The 17528-nt window shown below is 38.3% G+C and overlaps 1 protein-coding gene across 1 annotated transcript in view; it reads right to left on the reverse strand.

The window, feature by feature from the left end:
* LOC126229635 (sodium/hydrogen exchanger 3-like) overlaps positions 1–17528 on the reverse strand; it is a 702719-nt gene that overhangs the window by 146748 nt on the left and 538443 nt on the right. Inside the window, exons 3-4 of the mRNA XM_049942376.1 lie at positions 15964–16220; positions 4278–4698 (exon numbers count right to left, since the gene is read on the reverse strand). Of these exons, the coding sequence (XP_049798333.1) occupies positions 4278–4698; positions 15964–16220 (678 nt within the window). The remainder of the gene's footprint in view (positions 1–4277; positions 4699–15963; positions 16221–17528) is intronic.

Consider the following 17528-nt stretch of genomic DNA (forward strand, 5'->3'; position numbering starts at 1 on the left):
AGGGGTAGAATACCATTAGCAGAGCCTGTTCTGTTCATGTGCAAATGGAGTGGTCTACTGCCTGTCGAATCTCTGGAACAGTTCTGAAGCAAATGCCACAAAGTGGTCCCTTCATCTTCGGAATCAAATCAAAGTCACAAGGACTTAAGTCCAGGGAGTATGGTGGATAGTACAGTACTTCCCAGTCCCATCGACCAAACAGAGCAGCCACAGTTTGCGCTGTATGCGCCCACACATTGCCGTGCAAAGTGGTGGGTGGGTTGCGCAGAAAGTGTCACCGCTTCTTTCGCAAAGCTGGTCGCAGGCGATGCTCCAAAAACAAACAGTAATACTGTGCATTGACAGTCTGCTGTGGAGGAACATAATGCGTTAGGATAACACCATCACAGTCATACATGAGAATCATCATAACTTTCACTATACTTGGGCTTTGACGCACTTTTGACTTTCGCGACGACCCATAATGATGCCATTCATTGGATTGGCATTTCAGCTATGGCTCATATGATGTGGCCCATGTCTGATCCAGTGTTACAATATGGCATAAGAAAGCTTCTCCTTCATCCTCATAGTGCTCCAAGGGCATCTGAGCAGCGCTGTAACACAGCCATTTCTGCATTTCTGTCAAGTCATGTGGAACCCATAGTGCTGCAATTTTTCACATGCCCAGGCGTTCCTTTAGGATGTGAAGTACAGTCATATGCGCTAATCCGGTTTTGTGGGTGAGGTCACGAATTGTATGGCATTGCTCACACTAACATGGCAACAGCATGCACTTCTTCAGAGATGCTAGGATGACCTGATCGATGCATGTCTGCCACAATTTGCTGACCTTTGATGAAGGCTTTTACAAAATGTGCCACTGTTCTATACAGCAATGCCAGTTCCCCACACGCCTCTCGAAGACCTTGATGCCACTGTCATGCTGTATGACCTCTGGCACATTCAATCTTGATCCAACTCCACTGTTCCTGTTTCGAAAACATAGTTACGTTAGACCACTTGCTCACAACTGACTGTGTTTCCCTCGATTGCGCCCACACTGGTGACGTGGGACGGGTGAGTCCATTTGCTCAGAGGTAAGGTAGGTATGTCAACAACGTGTGCTATCAGCAACAATAGTAGATACAATTGCATAGTGTCTCCACAGCAGTGTTACCACTATTTAAGTTCCAACCTATGTATAATTATAAAATCAAACATAATTACAAACATCTTTAGACACGTTACTCATGAAGTCAGTGAACAACATCAGCTACCTTTTATTTTCAAAATGAAAAGTATGAATATTACCATCAAATCACTTCACAATTTAATTTCAATTTCACTTAATGCCTGGTCCCAAGATTTCACAAGGCCTAAGCTGTACTGTGGCTAATACTCTGGCCCTACACCATTATTTATCTATAATTAATGAAATTTCACTGTTGTTATTAGTTTCTACATTCATATAAACAGTTTTTTGACATGTACTTTTATATTACAGTTTCATTAACAAAATAAATGACTCACAAACATTCAAATACCATGACTACCTATTCAGTAACAAAGAAATATTATACAGGTTGTCCGAAAAGACTTTCCCTGATTACATAAATTGATAACTCAGGCTAGAAGTAAGATACAAATATGAAACGTGTGTTGAATTGTTTACAAAAAAAATGGTTCAAATGGCTCTGAGCACTATGGGACGCAACTGCTGGGGTTATCAGTCCCCTAGAACTTAGAACTACTTAAACCGAACTAACCTAAGGACATCGCACACATCCATGCCCGAGGCAGGATTCGAACCTGCGACCGTAGCAGTCGCATGGTTCCGGACTGCGCACCTAGAACCGCGAGACTGAATTGTTTACAACTATCAAAGTTTTTTTTCTGTTTTAGGTTTGCAGTACGTAAGTAGTGGATGAGGTGCAGTGCCCAAGAAGCCATTTTAACCAATCAGGAGAAGGCACAGTGTGTCCTGTGGTACCATGAGACATGATCACCAATCACAGTGCAGAGACACTTCCAGACAACATTTGGAAGGAATCCATCTGATGTCAAGAGCATTAAAGCCTGGTATGAGAAGTTGAAGAACACAGGATTGTTTGCTGACCTTCCGAGGTATGGTCGCCCAAGAACTTCAGCAGACAGGGTGGAAGCTGTAAGGCAGTCTTTTCTGCGAAGTCCAAAGAAATCGGTGTGCAGGGCCTCATGTGAATTACAGATGCCAAAAAGCTCTCTCCATGACATTTTACACAAACGTTTATTGTTTCGTGCATACAAAGTGCAAATCGTTCAGGCATTGTTGCCCAATGACAGTACACGTCGATATGACTTTGCGGTCGAAATACTATCATGTATTGAGGATGATGATGGTTATCTCACATGAATAGCCTTTTCCGACGAAGCGACCTTTTTCGTCAGTGGAGTAGTGAATCGAGATAATGTGCGCATTTGGGGTTCACAACCACCTGGCGAGGTCATGGAGTGCACTAGAGGCAATTCTAACAACCCTACCACAACAAAGGTCAGAATTTAATAACAATTGTGGTGTTGCTCACGCTGCTAAATACTGCATTTTCGGGCAACAACTAAGCTATTATGTGGCAGGTGTTATTAGAGCACAGTTAATAAAGTCATTTCATGTAATAATAAAAAAAAAACTAGGCACTCATCTTTTTGTGTTTCCCACGCTGGTTTCGTCGTAAAATCATGGCTCAATCGTTGAAAATCTAGGTGGTTATGATTCCAAGCTCGGATGCAAAGAGGCCTAGGTTTTATCGTGCCATATTCAAAAGTTATGTAGATGCGCTTCACAAAACATTCTTCAAAATTACACTTTTGCAGGACAATGGTGTAAAAAAAGCAATCATCACTCCGAATTTAAGTTACACTTCCTTTTAATTGCAATATCACGTAAACACAAAACATCACTTCACAATACAAAACATACTTGAAAACATCTTCCTCACAGTCACTGTTAAAGTTCACATTTTATATGCTGACTACGTTATGCGTCTTTCCAACATAATGTCCAACACTTTACTTTTTCAAGGTCCAACTCTCTAACAAGTTAACAACCAACTAACAATCACTTACGTGCCCAAAAATCAGAGTTACACATACATAAAAGATCATAGTGACAAAAGAAAGAATACACATAAGAATAATATCATTGCAATATAAACATATCGATGTATCACAAATGAAATCAAATCTGAATGTTGTCTCAGAAATATGTTAAGTAGTTAACAGAAACACAGTAGAATATTACTGGTATCGAGAGGTTCAGGTGAGGTGTCGCAATGGTTACGTAACTCAAGTACCATTACACAGTCCAAAGGTGAATGTTTGGTGTGCGCTATTGCACGATTGACTTATCGGGCCATTCTTCTTCGCTGAGGCTACCATCACATCTGCAGTGTATCTGGACATGTTGCAACTGTATGCTGTTGCTCAGCTGCTTCAGTATCACCCTGATGTCTTGTTTCAGCAAGACGACAGTGCACCGCCTCATTGGGATTTGGACATCCATGCCTATCTCGATATGACCTTTCCTGGGCGATGGATTGGTCGTGATGGGCCAACGCTTTGGCCTCCACACTCCCCTGACATAACCTCATTAGACTTCTTTTTATGGGGTTATGTCAAGGACGAGGTCTACCGAACAAGTGTACCAGATCATGAAAACCTGTGGCATCGGATAACTACAATCGTTGAATCAATCCCTCCAGTGATGTTGGCTAATGTGTGGACAGAAATTGAATATCGCCTAGATGGGCTACGTGCAACCAAGGGTGCTCATGTGGAAGTTTACTGATGTGTGAAAAAAACTTTGATAGTTTGTAAACAATTAGACACCAGTTTCATATTTGTATCTTACTTCTAGCCAGAGTTATCAATTTATGTAAACAGGGAAAGACTTTTCGGACACCCTGTATAATGGATACTTTACTTCTGAAAATTAAAAATTTTCATCATGAAAGAAATCCAGGATAAATAATTGACTTGCAATAAAATTTTTAGTTTGGTACTAGTAACTGTTAAATATCAGTTAAAATAATACAATGAAATATATTTGAAAAATGTATGAATTTCTATTTCATAAATTATATTCCTTTCATTTTCTAGCAAATAAGTAGCAGAAAATCACTGACCTCTGTATACACTTCATTTATGGCATGCCCTAATGAATTTTCTTTCCAATTGGAAACTGGTAATTTGTTTCCAACTGGACACTGGTAATTCAGGCACTTAACCTAAAGCTCTTATTATTAAACTCTTTCACTCACCTGAATGAATACAGTGAAGTATATGACAGCAATAGTTGTTGTAACAAACATAGGTTGCAGTGGAACATGCTTGCGATCAATGAGTAAGACCAGGGCAAATGCTACAGCTCCTCGCAGTCCACCATATGACATTACAAATTTGTCAACACGTGTGAGTTGGTGGAGCCGGAAGTGGTTTGCAATAGCCGTCAACAGTATAACGCCAATAGTGCGGTAGACAGAGCAAAAAGCAACTGTTAAAACCACAAACCATGTGTTCCAATTGTGATTATCATTCACTGTTGCAACTCCAAGGAACATAAATATTATGGTTTCTGATGAGGAACTTAGCATTTTCATGGCATATTTCACTGTGGTATGAGATTTGTGTGATATATTTGCTTCCACATAATTCTTCATTGTTATACCACAGAAAGTTATTCTGTAAGAGAAAGTATGAATGTTCATTGACAACATTATGAGTTCTATTCTGAATCTGTTATGGTGATTTAAGCATGAAACATCCATGCCATAAGATGGTGACTGGGTACATAATGAGACATCAGCATACATCTGAATGAATTCTTATACTGCTTTACTACCAAATAAACACTTAAATTTTACAAGTGCACGTTGCAGCAATGCACACTAGGCAGTTACATATTTGAAGTATCACACACTTTGACTAAAGCAGGACCACAACATTGTTTTACCAACAGCTAAGAACTGTTCAACTAGATATGGTGATGCTATTGCCTTTTGTGAACCAGCTTTTCAATATGGGATATTTTTCAAATATACAAACTTTTGTCAAAAAGAGAAGCATGTGAAAAGTGAGAGAAAAAATAAGGACATGCAATAAGACCTGAATCTTAAAACATTTGACTTTTTAATTTAATACTTAACAGAGTGAACAATCAAGTTACAAAAACAAATGTTAGAGGCACAACTGTGCACATTACTAATATGTTCCAAAAAGCCGTGCATGAAAATGCAATTTTTCAGGGGGTCATCTCTTGGGTTCTATTGATGACAGAGATAAGGAGTCAAGGGTTTTGGATGGTCTTTGGCCTTGCACCCATAGGTATACCTATTGGAAGAACAGGGAATATTGTAGCTACCCTACAGTGCAGGGTCAAAATTTAAACATTACACACTTCCTCCAACACACACAAATTGAGCAAATTGGTTGGTGCTTTTGCATCAAGTGTGGTCTAGGATTGAGCTTAGGTGGCTTATAAAGTACCATTTGTTCTTCAGCTGTTCGTGAGAAGATCCCTAAAAAAATGGTTTTTGAGTACAAAAATATCAATTGTGGGGATGGCCACTTCTACAAATTATATCTGTGGAAAACCATACAAATATGACCAGACGTCCTTAAGGTGATGTTCTCAGGAAACTATGAAGCTTTTTTTGATATCATTATCTGTTACTGAGACCATGAGGTTCAAATTTACTAAACTTACGCACATAAAATATGTATGTAATTACAGGTCTGAGGTGTAACAGCAGTTCTAAACGATGTAGTGAACATATGGAAAGCGTCATCAAAAGGATTCTGCGGTTACCAAACTACATTGTTGATCAGCATTTTTTCAACAATAAAACTTTAGGACACGCTCTATGTATAATGGGCACTTCAGGCCAATACAAGTATGCCCAACGTGGTTCTAGAGTGACAAAAAATTATCTAAAAAGGGTCTTAACATGTCTGAAAATAACTATAAAAACTGCCAAAAATCATAAAACTGGAAAAGCTGGACATTCAGTAAAATATTATTTAAAAAAAATGTCGTCCTTTTATGATACAAATCAGAAGCTGAGCATTTTTGATGGATTGCAATCGATGAGAAAAGACGCCAGAAAAAATGTAAAGCAAATGATTTTGTGTTAACCTAATATTATGAATATTTGTTGTTGTATTTATGTGTCAAGGTATACAAATGTGTCAAAGCATATAAATAAACTGTCAAAATGTTACTGACATAGAGAATTCGTTCCTCACGTGCAGCACACCCAACTGTAGCAGGGAAAAGAAGGGAACCAGTGAAAGAATGTTCCTATCAGAGCACAAAAAATGTAAATATGTTCCTCTTTAAAAGATACTGAGAGAGGAGTGGGGAACGAGATGCCTCTACCCTCATTCTTCTTTAATTGCTAAAACTTCTAGCATGTGATCATATTTGTGCTTTTTATGCTGAAAGAAAGTAGCAGAGAGACAGTGATGGTGGAAGAGACAGTAGATACTCCCAGTGGGAGGAAAAGAAACAGGAGACAGTGATGATGGGAGGGATAAAGTGTCAGTGAAAGAGAAAGAGAAATGGATGGAGATAAAAGCAGCAGGAGCAAAAGAAAGAGGAGACGGTGAAAATGAAAAATACAGATGAATGGAGACCATACCAAGTGTAAAAGTATGAAACCGGAATTTGGTTGCCAGAATTACACATCTGTTGTTTGAAACTGATAAACAATATTTTATCCAAAATAGTCTCCATTGTTATTTATACATTTATCACACCTCTCTGGCTGGCTATGAATGCCATGCCAAAAAAACAGTTCTTCTTTTGAAGCAAACCAGTCAGTGAGCCATTTCCGTATATTTTCATAAGAACTGTAGTGTTGTTCAGCAAGAGTGTGTCCTAGTGATGCCAATAGATGATAATCATATGGAGCCAAGTCTTGAGAATAAGCCGCATACTGTAGTATTTCCCAACTGAATGCCTCGATCATTTCCCTGGCCCATTTTGCTGTGTGATGGGGCGTTATCATGGAGCAATATGACTTTGTGTTGCCTTTTTCCATATTCCAGTCTTTTTCAAGTAATGCCCCATTTCAATTGATCATTTGCTGTTGGTAGTGATCAGTGTTAATGGTTTCACCAAGTTTTAGCAGTTCATAATAGATGACACCCTTCTGATCCCACCAAACAGAGCATTGTCTTCTTTCCATTTATGGTTTGCCTGGATTCGCCCATGATTTAGGACGCTTGGGATTCTCATAATATATCCATTTTTCATCACCTATCACTATTCAATGGAGAAACAACTTTCGTTTGTATCTGGCAAACAACATTTCACAAGTGGTCTTTCGATTTGGTTGCTATCTTTCATTCAGTTCATGCGGAACCCAGTTTCTCACATTCCGCACCATTCCCATAGCTTTCAACTGAAGAGAAATGGCTCTCTGCATCACATTCAATTGTTTTGCAAGTTCCTGTTGAGTTTGAGCATCATCTTCATCCTATGAGGCCTGCAATTCATTGTCTTCAAACTTTTTTGGTGGTTCCCTGCACTCGTCGCTTCTCACATCAAAATCACCACTTTTGAATTTTTGAAACCACTCAAAACACTGTGTTTCCCAAAGAGCATGGTCACCAAAAGTTTTTACAGGCATTCAATGCAATTCTGCAGGAGTTTTCTTCAAATGATAACAGAAAACCAATCTGGCCACAAATCCTCTTGTTCGTAGGCACAAAACTCAACATGTTTATGTGTTTGAAACAGATACCAATGTATGGACCTTGGGTTACTGTATGTTGACATTCGTCAGCTGTTACAAGAAGCAGATGACATTGCAGGTGTGGTTTCATGGGCCCTACACTGATGGCTAGCACCATTTATAGGAAATTCTGGTTTCATATACCTACACCTGGTATGTATGATTGTGGGACCTGGACCCTGCCAACCTGTGTGCTTTAACATACAGGTATAAGGGAGAGTACATTTTGGACAGAAATTTTAACATATGGGTATAGGGGAAAAGGTAAGTTGGACCCCAGAACTTCTGAGCTGCTGAGGTACATTGGAGATGGTGGCATGGAGAAAGAAAGACAAAAAGGTGACATTGTGAACTAGTGAGGAAACGGTGGCACTGAGACATACTGTAAATCAAGGAGAGATAAAGAAGGTGGAGAGAGACACATATAGACAGGGGTAGTGACAGGGAGATAGTGAATATGTAGGCTTAACTACAAAGAGAGACTGGGTAAAAAGATTTAAAATGTTCTTTGTTAAAAGAGCAGGAATATGTTTGCATGCCAAAATCTTTGAGGAGGAAGGCAGAGTGAGGATTGAGGCAGTTGGTTCCCCACTTTACCAACTGTCTTTTAAAAAGGAACACATTCATCTTTTTTATGAACTGACATGATCATTTTTCTGCTGGTATAGCTAACACCTGTAGAAGTATGGTATACGCATCAATGTTAAAATAAACTTAAGAATACCACATACTCAGTAATCAGGAACAGATTCTCAGCTACAGAACGTTACACATGATTAAAGGAAGCAAGGAATGATAGAGTTTAAATAATTCCATCAGCATAGAGGTAGTTTAGTAAGCCATAACGTTTCCCAAGAAGACATTGTGTCTTTTGTATACAGTGACTTAAAATAGTGGAAAACATATGTGGTTTGATTGTAAAGGATCTGAATACTGATCCACCCAAACACAAGCCATTTTAACTACGCTGAAGATCCAAAGAAACTGGTATACCTGGCTAATATCAAGTAGGGAATTAACACCATGAATCCTGCAGGACTATTCATAAATCCGTAAGACCATTGGGGTGGGGGGTGGATATCTCTTCTGAACAGCATGTTGCAAGGCATCCCAGATATGCTCAATAATATTCATGTCTGAGGAATTTGGTGGCCAGTGGAAGTGCTTAAACTCAGAAGAGTGTTCTTGGGTCCACCCTGTAACAATTATAGATGTGTGGGGCATTGCACTGTCCTGCTGGAATTGCCCAAGTCTGTTGGAATGCACAATGGACATGAGCAGATGCAGGTGATCAGACAGGATGCTTACATACATGGTCACCTATCAGAGTTGTATCTAGACGTATCAGGGCTCCCATATCATCCCAACTGTACACACCCCACACCATTACAGAGCCTCCACTATTTTGAACAGTCCCCTGTTGACATGCAGGGTCCATGGATTCACGAGGTTATCTCCATACAGTATATACCCATCTGCTCGATACGATTTGAAATGAGACTCGTCTGACCAGACAACATGTTTCTAGTCATCAACAGTCCAGTGTCAGTACAGACAGATCCAGGCAAGGTCATGCAGTCATCAAGCCCTTATTGATGATGTTTTGTTGAATGATTTGCACACTGACATTTGTTGATGGCCCAGGAATGAAATCTGCAGCAATCTGAAGAAGGGTTGCTTTTCTGTCACGTTGAACAACTCTCTTCACTCATCGTTGGTCCCATTCTTGCAGGATCTTTTTTGGCCACAGCGATGTTGGAGGTTTGATGTTTTACCAGATCCCTGATATTCATGGTACACTCATGAAATGTTTGTATGGGAAAATCCCCACTTCATCGCTACCTCGGGAATGTAGTGTCCCATCGCTCATGCACCGACTATAACACCACATTCTAAATTGCTTAAATCTTGATAACCTGCCACTGTAGCAGCAGTAACTGATCTACTAACTGCCAGACACTTGTTGTCTTATATAGGCGGTGCCAACAGCACCGCCATATTCTGTCTGTTTGCAAACATCTGTATCTGAATACGCAGGCCTATACCTATAGGGGTAATGCAGGAGTAGGTTTAATAATGAATAAAAAAATAGGAGTGCGGGTCAGCTACTACAAACAGCATAGTGAACGCATTATTGTGGCCAAGATAGAAACGAAGCCCATGCCTACTACAGTAGTACAAGTTTATATGCCAACTAACTCTGCTGATGATGAAGAAATTGATGAAATGTATGATGAGATAAAAGAAATTATTCAGGTAGTGAAGGGAGACGAAAATTTAATAGTCATGGGTGACTGGAATTTGAGAGTAGGAAAAGGGAAAGAAGGAAACATAGTAGGTGAATATTGATTGGGGGTAAGAAATGAAAGAGGAAGCCGCCTGGTAGAATTTTGTACAGAGTATAACTTAATCATAGCTAACATTTGGTTCAAGAATCATAAAAGAAGGTTGTATACATGGAAGAGTCCTGCAGATACTAGAAGGTATCAGATAGATTATGTAATGGTAAGACAGAGATTTAGGAACCAGGTTTTAAATTGTAAGACATTTCCAGGGGCAGATGTGGACTCTGATCACAATCTATTGGTTATGAACTGTAGATTAAAACTGAAGAAACTGCAAAAAGGTGGGAATTTAAGGAGATGGGACCTGGATAAACTGACTAAACCAGAAGTTATACAGACTTTCATGGAGAGCATAAGGGAACAATTGACAGGAATGGGCGAAAGAAGTACAGTAGAAGAAGAATGGGTAGCTCCGAGGGACGAAGTAGTGAAGGCAGCAGAGGATCAAGTAGGTAAAAAGACAAGGGCTAGTAGAAATCCTTGGGTAACAGAAGAAATATTGAATTTTATTGATGAAAGGAGAAAATATAAAAATCCAGTAAATGAAGCAGGCAAAAAGGAATACAAACGTCTCAAAAATTAGATCGACAGGAAGTGCAAAATGGCTAAGCAGGGATGGCTAGAGGACAAATGTAAGGATGTAGAGGCTTATCTCACTAGGGGTAAGATAGATACTGCCTACAGGAAAATTAAAGAGACCTTTGGAGAAAAGAGAGCCACTTGTATGAATATCGAGAGCTCAGATGGAAACTCAGTTCTAGGCAAAGAAGGGAAAGCAGAAAGGTGGAAGTAGTATATAGAGGGTCTATACAAGGGCGATGTACTTGAGGGCAATATTATGGAAACGGAAGAGGATGTAGATGAAGATGAAATGGGAGATACGATACTGCGTGAAGAGTTCGACAGAGCACTGAAAGACCTGAGTCGTAACAAGGCCCCGGGAGTAGACAACATTCCATTAGAACTACTGACAGCCTTGGGAGAGCCAGGCCTAACAAAACTCTACCATCTGGTGAGCAAGATGGATGAGACAGCGAAATACCCTCAGCCTTCAAGAAGAATATAATAATTCCAATCCCAAAGAAAGCAGGTGTTGACAGATGTGAAAATTACCTAACTATCAGTTGATAAGTCACAGCTGCAAAATACTAACGCAAATTCTTTACAGACGAATGGAAAAACTGGTAGAAACAGACCTCGGGGAAGATCAGCTTGGATTCCGTAGAAATGTTGGAACACGTAAGGCAATACTGACCTTACGACTTATCTTAGAAGAAAGATTAAGGAAAGGCAAACCTATGTTTCTAGCATTTGTAGACTTAGAGAAAGCTTTTGACAATGTTGACTGGAATACTCTCTTTCAAATTCTAAAGGTGGCAGGGGTAAAATACAGGGAGCAAAAGGCTATTTACAATTTGTACAGTAACCAGATGGCAGTTATAAAAGTCGAGTGGCATGAAAGGGAAGCAGTGGTTGGGAAGGGAGTGAGACAGGGTTGTGGCCTATCCCCGATGTTATTCAATCTGTATATTGAGCAAGCAGTAAAGGAAACAAAAGAAAAATTCAGACTAGGAATTAAAATCCATGGAGAAGAAATAAAAACTTTAAGGTTCGCCGATGTCATTGTAATTGTGTCACAGACAGCAAAGGACCTGGAAGAGCAGCTGAATGGAATAGACAGTGTCTTGAAAAGAGGATATAAGATGAACATCAACAGAAGCAAAACGAGAATAATGGAATTTAGTCAAATTAAATCAGGTGATGCTGCAGGAATTAGATTAGGAAATGAGAGGCTTAAAGTAGTAAATGAGTTTTGCTATTTGGGGAGCAAAATAACTGATGATGTTTGAAGTAGAGAGGATATTAAATGCAGACTGGCAAAGGCAAGGAAAGCGTTTCTGAAGAAGAGAAATTTGTTAACACTGAGTATAGATTTAAGTGTCAGGAAGTCGTTTCTGAAAGTATTCGTATGGAGTGTAGCCATATATGGAAGTGAAACATGGACAATAAATAGTTTGGACAAGAAGAGAATAGAAGCTTTCAGAATGTGGTGCTACAGAAGAATGCTGAAGATTAGATGGGTAGATCACGTAACTAATGAGGAGGTACTGAATAGAATTGGGGAGAAGAGGAGTTTGTGGCACAACTTGACAAGAAGAAGGGACCGGTTGGTAGGACATGTTCTGAGGCATCAAGGGATCACAAATTTAGCATTGGAGGGCAGCGTGGGGGAAAAAATCGTAGAGGGAGACCAAGAGATGAATACACTAAGCAGATTTAGAAGGATGTAGGTTGCAGTAAGTACTGGGAGATAAAGAAGCTTGCACAGGATAGAGTAGCATGGAGAGCTGCCTCAAACCAGTCTCAGGACTGAAGACCACAACAACAACAACAACAACAACAACAATACCATTTTCTTTGGCACTTCATTGTAATGCCACATCACTCATTATATTTTAACTAAAGGAAAGATACAAGTTTATATAAGCATAAAGGAGAAGACTAGAGATGTTCTCTACACATCACAATTTGAATTCCAGTGTTGCTTATATCATTTATCCTTTTTGGGTCTCCTGAGTCACAATTCTTTGTAACGTATTCTTCCCTGTGCCTTTCTACAGTCTTCCCTCTTATCTCTATCATCATGATCACCATCTTTTGCTATTAATGAAGAAATCTTTGCGTTTGAGAGTGAGAGAGCTTCAATATTCAAATAATCTATGTTGCTGAAGAGCCCTCATCATCTGATTCATCTTCAGTGGTCATAACATAAAACTTCCTTGTCTACTTTATTATCAACTTTTATTTTATTATGAGTCTTCAGAGTGCTGACTTTCAATTTATCTTGTTAAAACTTACTTTATGAATTCATAGAAACATCTTGACTAAATTATTTCAAACCTTTTTTACACTATGCAAAACATAAGGTATACTTTCACATGTCTTGCCTCATTGATGAATTTGTTCTTAAGCATAAATAAATTAATTATGTAGAATTGTTTTGTGAGCAATGATGCTCACTTTCTAAACAATACCTAGCAAGTGAGCCTGCCTAAAACTGTCACTCACAGCTACTGACAAAGGGCACTGCTGCAACGTTATGCATAAACAGAATAAATACCTGTAAATATATATTTATAAATATCACCCCAGAAAAAACGTCAGACATTGCAAATTATTCAATCCTTTATAGATTACCTAAAAACACTAATCAATCATTGGTCCCATTCTTTAGCATTAATACCCATGAAGCATGCTGTCATCCTTGTATTTGTACAATTATAACTTGAAATTTGGAGAGGGTGTAGATCTTACACTGTAGGCATCATTTAAGAAGGGATTTTTTGGAATTCCACCCTGAAGGGGGTGAAATAGGGGATGAAAGGTTTTTGAAAATAGTTCAGTATTAGGACAATTTTGAACTTAGACCTATGAAAATTTGTATTTTGTTCCCAGTCAGAAGTAAATAAATACACCTTTCAGCATTTTTGGAAATTTAACCCCCCTACTGCAGTCAAACAGTGGATGAAATATTAAAAAAAATAGATATTAAAGAATTTTTAAAGCTGCACCTACGAAAATTGGTATTTGACCTCTCAGCTACAAATAAAAAATACTTGGTTCAGTGGTTTTGGAAATTTAGCCCATATGGGAGTGAAATAGGGGATGAAAATTTTTATGGGAATATTTAAATATGCAAATATGCAAGCTGTTTTGAAGCTAATCTATGAAAATTTGTGAAACTTCCTGGAAGATTAAAACTGTGTGCCGGACCGAGACTTGAACTCGGGACCTTTGCCTTTCACGGGCAAGTGCTCTACCAACTGAGCTACCCGTGCACGACTCGCAACCCATCCTTACAGCTTCAATTCTGCCAGTGTCTCGTCTCCTACTTTCCAAACTTCACAGAAGCTCTTCTGCAGAAGAGGCAGTGAAATTTTTAAGAAGATATTTCCTTGTGAAAATTGGTATTTGGTTTCCTGGTTGGAAATGAGAAAATACATGTTTTGCTGTTTTTTGAAAATTCAATTCAAGCCCAAAGGGGGATGAAATAAGATCAGACTGATACACTAACTCATCACTGACCAGCCCAAAATCCAGAGGACAGAAACTTGAAATTTGGAGAGGGTGTGGACCTTATGTAGGATGTAAAATTAAACATCTTTCAGCCATCTAGTTTCCAAAATTATTTTATTTGGCTGCCAGTTTCGGTGATTTACTATGCCGTCTTTAGACCCCTGTAGTCATCATCAGCTGACGTGTTGGCAGATGATGGTTGTAATGATCAATAGAGCAAGCAGAAATCTACTAATACCAGTTATTGCTGACCCCTGTTTTGAACAGAACTGAGGTGGAATCTTTCTACACACTGGTCGGGGACTGAAGATGGCACAGTAAATCACCAAAGTTTGTAGCCAAATAAAATAAGTTTGGGAACTAGATGGCTGAAAAATGTTTAATTTGACATCCTGTATCGAACAGTCAAGTCCTGCAACCATCTCTGAAAAGAAGGACATAGAGAGACTCGATCTTATGCTGTAGCATGGTTTAAGAAGGGACAGTTTGAAATTCTGCTCCTAAAGGGTTGAAATATGTGATGAAATGGTTGTTCAAAATATGTCATTGTTTAAGGCAATTTTGAATTTAGAACTTTGAAATTTGGTATTTGGTTTCTCAGTCATTAAAAAAACTGCATTTCAGCCATTTTGGAAACTGAACTACTAAGGGGATAAAATGGTGTGTGAACTTTTTTTGGTAATAAATCATTATTAAAGAACTACTAAAGCTTTTTTAAAGTTAAATTTATGAAAACTGGTATTTGGCTTCTCTGTTGCTAGTCTTTTTGTAAATTCAACCCCTAACAGAGTGAAATAGGAGATGAAAAGTTTTATGAAATTATTTGATTAATAATGCAGTTTCAAAGCCAAACCTACTAAAATTTGTATTTCTGTTTTCTGTTAAAAAAAGTGTTTCATTGGCTTTGGAAATTAGGTCCTTAATGGGGTGAAGAAGGGGTTGAAAATTTTTAAGGAAATATTTCATTATATCAAAAAAATTTTGAAGCTAAATCTATGAAAACTGATATTTCACTTCTCAATGAGATATATAGAAATATGTTTCAGGGCATGAAAGTTCCTATGGGAATATCACCACAAAGGTGCGAAGGTGGGATTAACAAAACAAAAACCTTGAGACTGCAGCAACCAGAATAGCTTTTTGGTCACAATAATATTAGGAAAAGGCCATGCTTCTATGGCCTTAATTAGTATGAAAAATTTAAAAGGTGTAGCAGTTTATGAATATTGAAAATATCTATAGAGACCAAACAGACTACACAAACAAAGCAGTTGGCATTAAGCTACTATAATTTTATGTCTTATTTTTCAATATATGAAAGACCTCTTTGTAATCTTGTGAGCAGAATAGGAATCATATAGCAAGAGGAATAGATATAATAGTCATTAACAACTACCAAAACATAACAGTAACACTATACAAATAATGTGGGAGGTTTATGGCTGCAGCTTTAGAAATAAATGGAGAAGAGAAGTGTTAACATATAAAAAAAGAAAGTAAAATAACAGCCTACAGCAGAAAACAGTACCAATAATTTTGCTATATGGCTTGGAACATACTATGACCAGTATTTTTATTACTATTACATAGCAATAACACCTGTGATAGCAAAACTTTAATAATGCAGTTAAAAGAGATTTGCTTTTTATATTTATGACTTACTACCAGACAATACTGTTTAATCCATTTTCTTATAGCTAAAATGTAAATGTGTTAATTGTGTAACAGATCCTCAGACATATAAATACAAGTATACGATTTATAACTACTAAATAATCAATACTTACGCCAGTATGCCAGACATATGGAAGATTTCTGCATTAAGATATGCTAAATAGGCCATAACAAAGATGAATATTGGCTCAATTACACGAACTTGATGCGTATATCGTGTAACAAGGCCAGTAAGGAAGCCCCAGATAATTCCAATGATTGTGCCTCCTAAGGCAACAACAAAAAATGAAGCCAGGCCTGCTAAGACATCAGTATAAATAATGTTTTCAGGCCCCATCTCAGTGTAAGATTCGAACATATGGTACAACACCTGAAAAATAAACAATAGAACAGAAAATGTGTATTACAATCATGGTGAAACTTTCTTCCACATATAACTACATAAGCCAATAAATGAAATTAAGAACCTCCTATTTCAGAATGAGATTTTCACTCTGCAGCGGAGTGTGCGCTGATATGAAACTTCCTGACAGATTAAATAAATAAATAAATTAAAACTGTGTGCCTGGCCGAGACTCGAACTCGGGACCAGGCTGTGGTTAAGCCATGTCTCCGCAGTATCCTTCCTTTCAGGAGTGGTAGTTCTGCAAGGTTCGCAGGAGAGCTTCTGTAAAGTTTGGAAGGTAGGAGATGAGATACTGGCAGAAGTAAAGCTGTGAGGACCGGGCTTGAGTCGTGCTTCGGTAGCTCAGATGGTAGAGCACTTGCCCACGAAAGGCAAAGGTCCTGAGTTCAAGTCTCGGTCGGGCACACAGTTTTAATCTGCCAGGAAGTTTCAACCTCCTATTTCTTTGCATATATCACTACATACAACCAATAAATGGAATTAAGAACCTGCTATTTCTTTATGACTCCTACCTTCATTATTTCTATGTTCTCGAATTTCAGATTTGTAAGAACTGCAATCTTAGCAGGTGAGTCATTTGTGATGTGATGCATATCAAAGTCAACTGACTTGCATTGAATTTCATGAATTAATGTTATGTTTCAATTACAGCCACTATACTGGCAAAATGAACTGACACAGGTAGAAAATGCTTATAATAATAACACACTGTATCTTTGGAACAACTCTCCCTACAGCACAAGAGACATGATCTCTGCTTCTTCAATACGCACTTGATTTGGATTTCTCTTTTTAGCCTCACAGTCAGAACAACATTAATGGGGCACATGTTTCATTCATCATCAATGCCAGCTTGAGATACTCTTACCTTTTTTTATTGTTATCTAACTTCCTTCACTTTCACGTTTTTTTATTGTTATCTAACTTCCCTCACTTTCACATTAAATGTCCATTTTGATAGACTTCTTCACACATAGGTATTTACCTCCCGCTGCTCATATTTTTCTCTGTGATTTCCTCTTCACAATTTGCTTGTTTTTCCATTTTTATCTTTCATTGTTCATGTTTGTGTCCTCTCTGGTTTATTGTCTCTACCCATGCTTATCTCATCTGTAGTTTGTCAAATTACAATCTGCACTTCCCTTATCTTTTATTTGTTTATCAATCTTCAAGTTTTCAATGTCACCCAGCAATTCTGTCTTGATGAATCTGTTTCAGTCTAGCAAGGTGACATTCTGTTTGATTATACCAGCTAGACGAAAATTTGTGGAA

This window comes from Schistocerca nitens, unplaced genomic scaffold (genome assembly GCF_023898315.1).
Source record: "Schistocerca nitens isolate TAMUIC-IGC-003100 unplaced genomic scaffold, iqSchNite1.1 HiC_scaffold_376, whole genome shotgun sequence".
NCBI classification, from domain to species: domain Eukaryota; kingdom Metazoa; phylum Arthropoda; class Insecta; order Orthoptera; family Acrididae; genus Schistocerca; species Schistocerca nitens.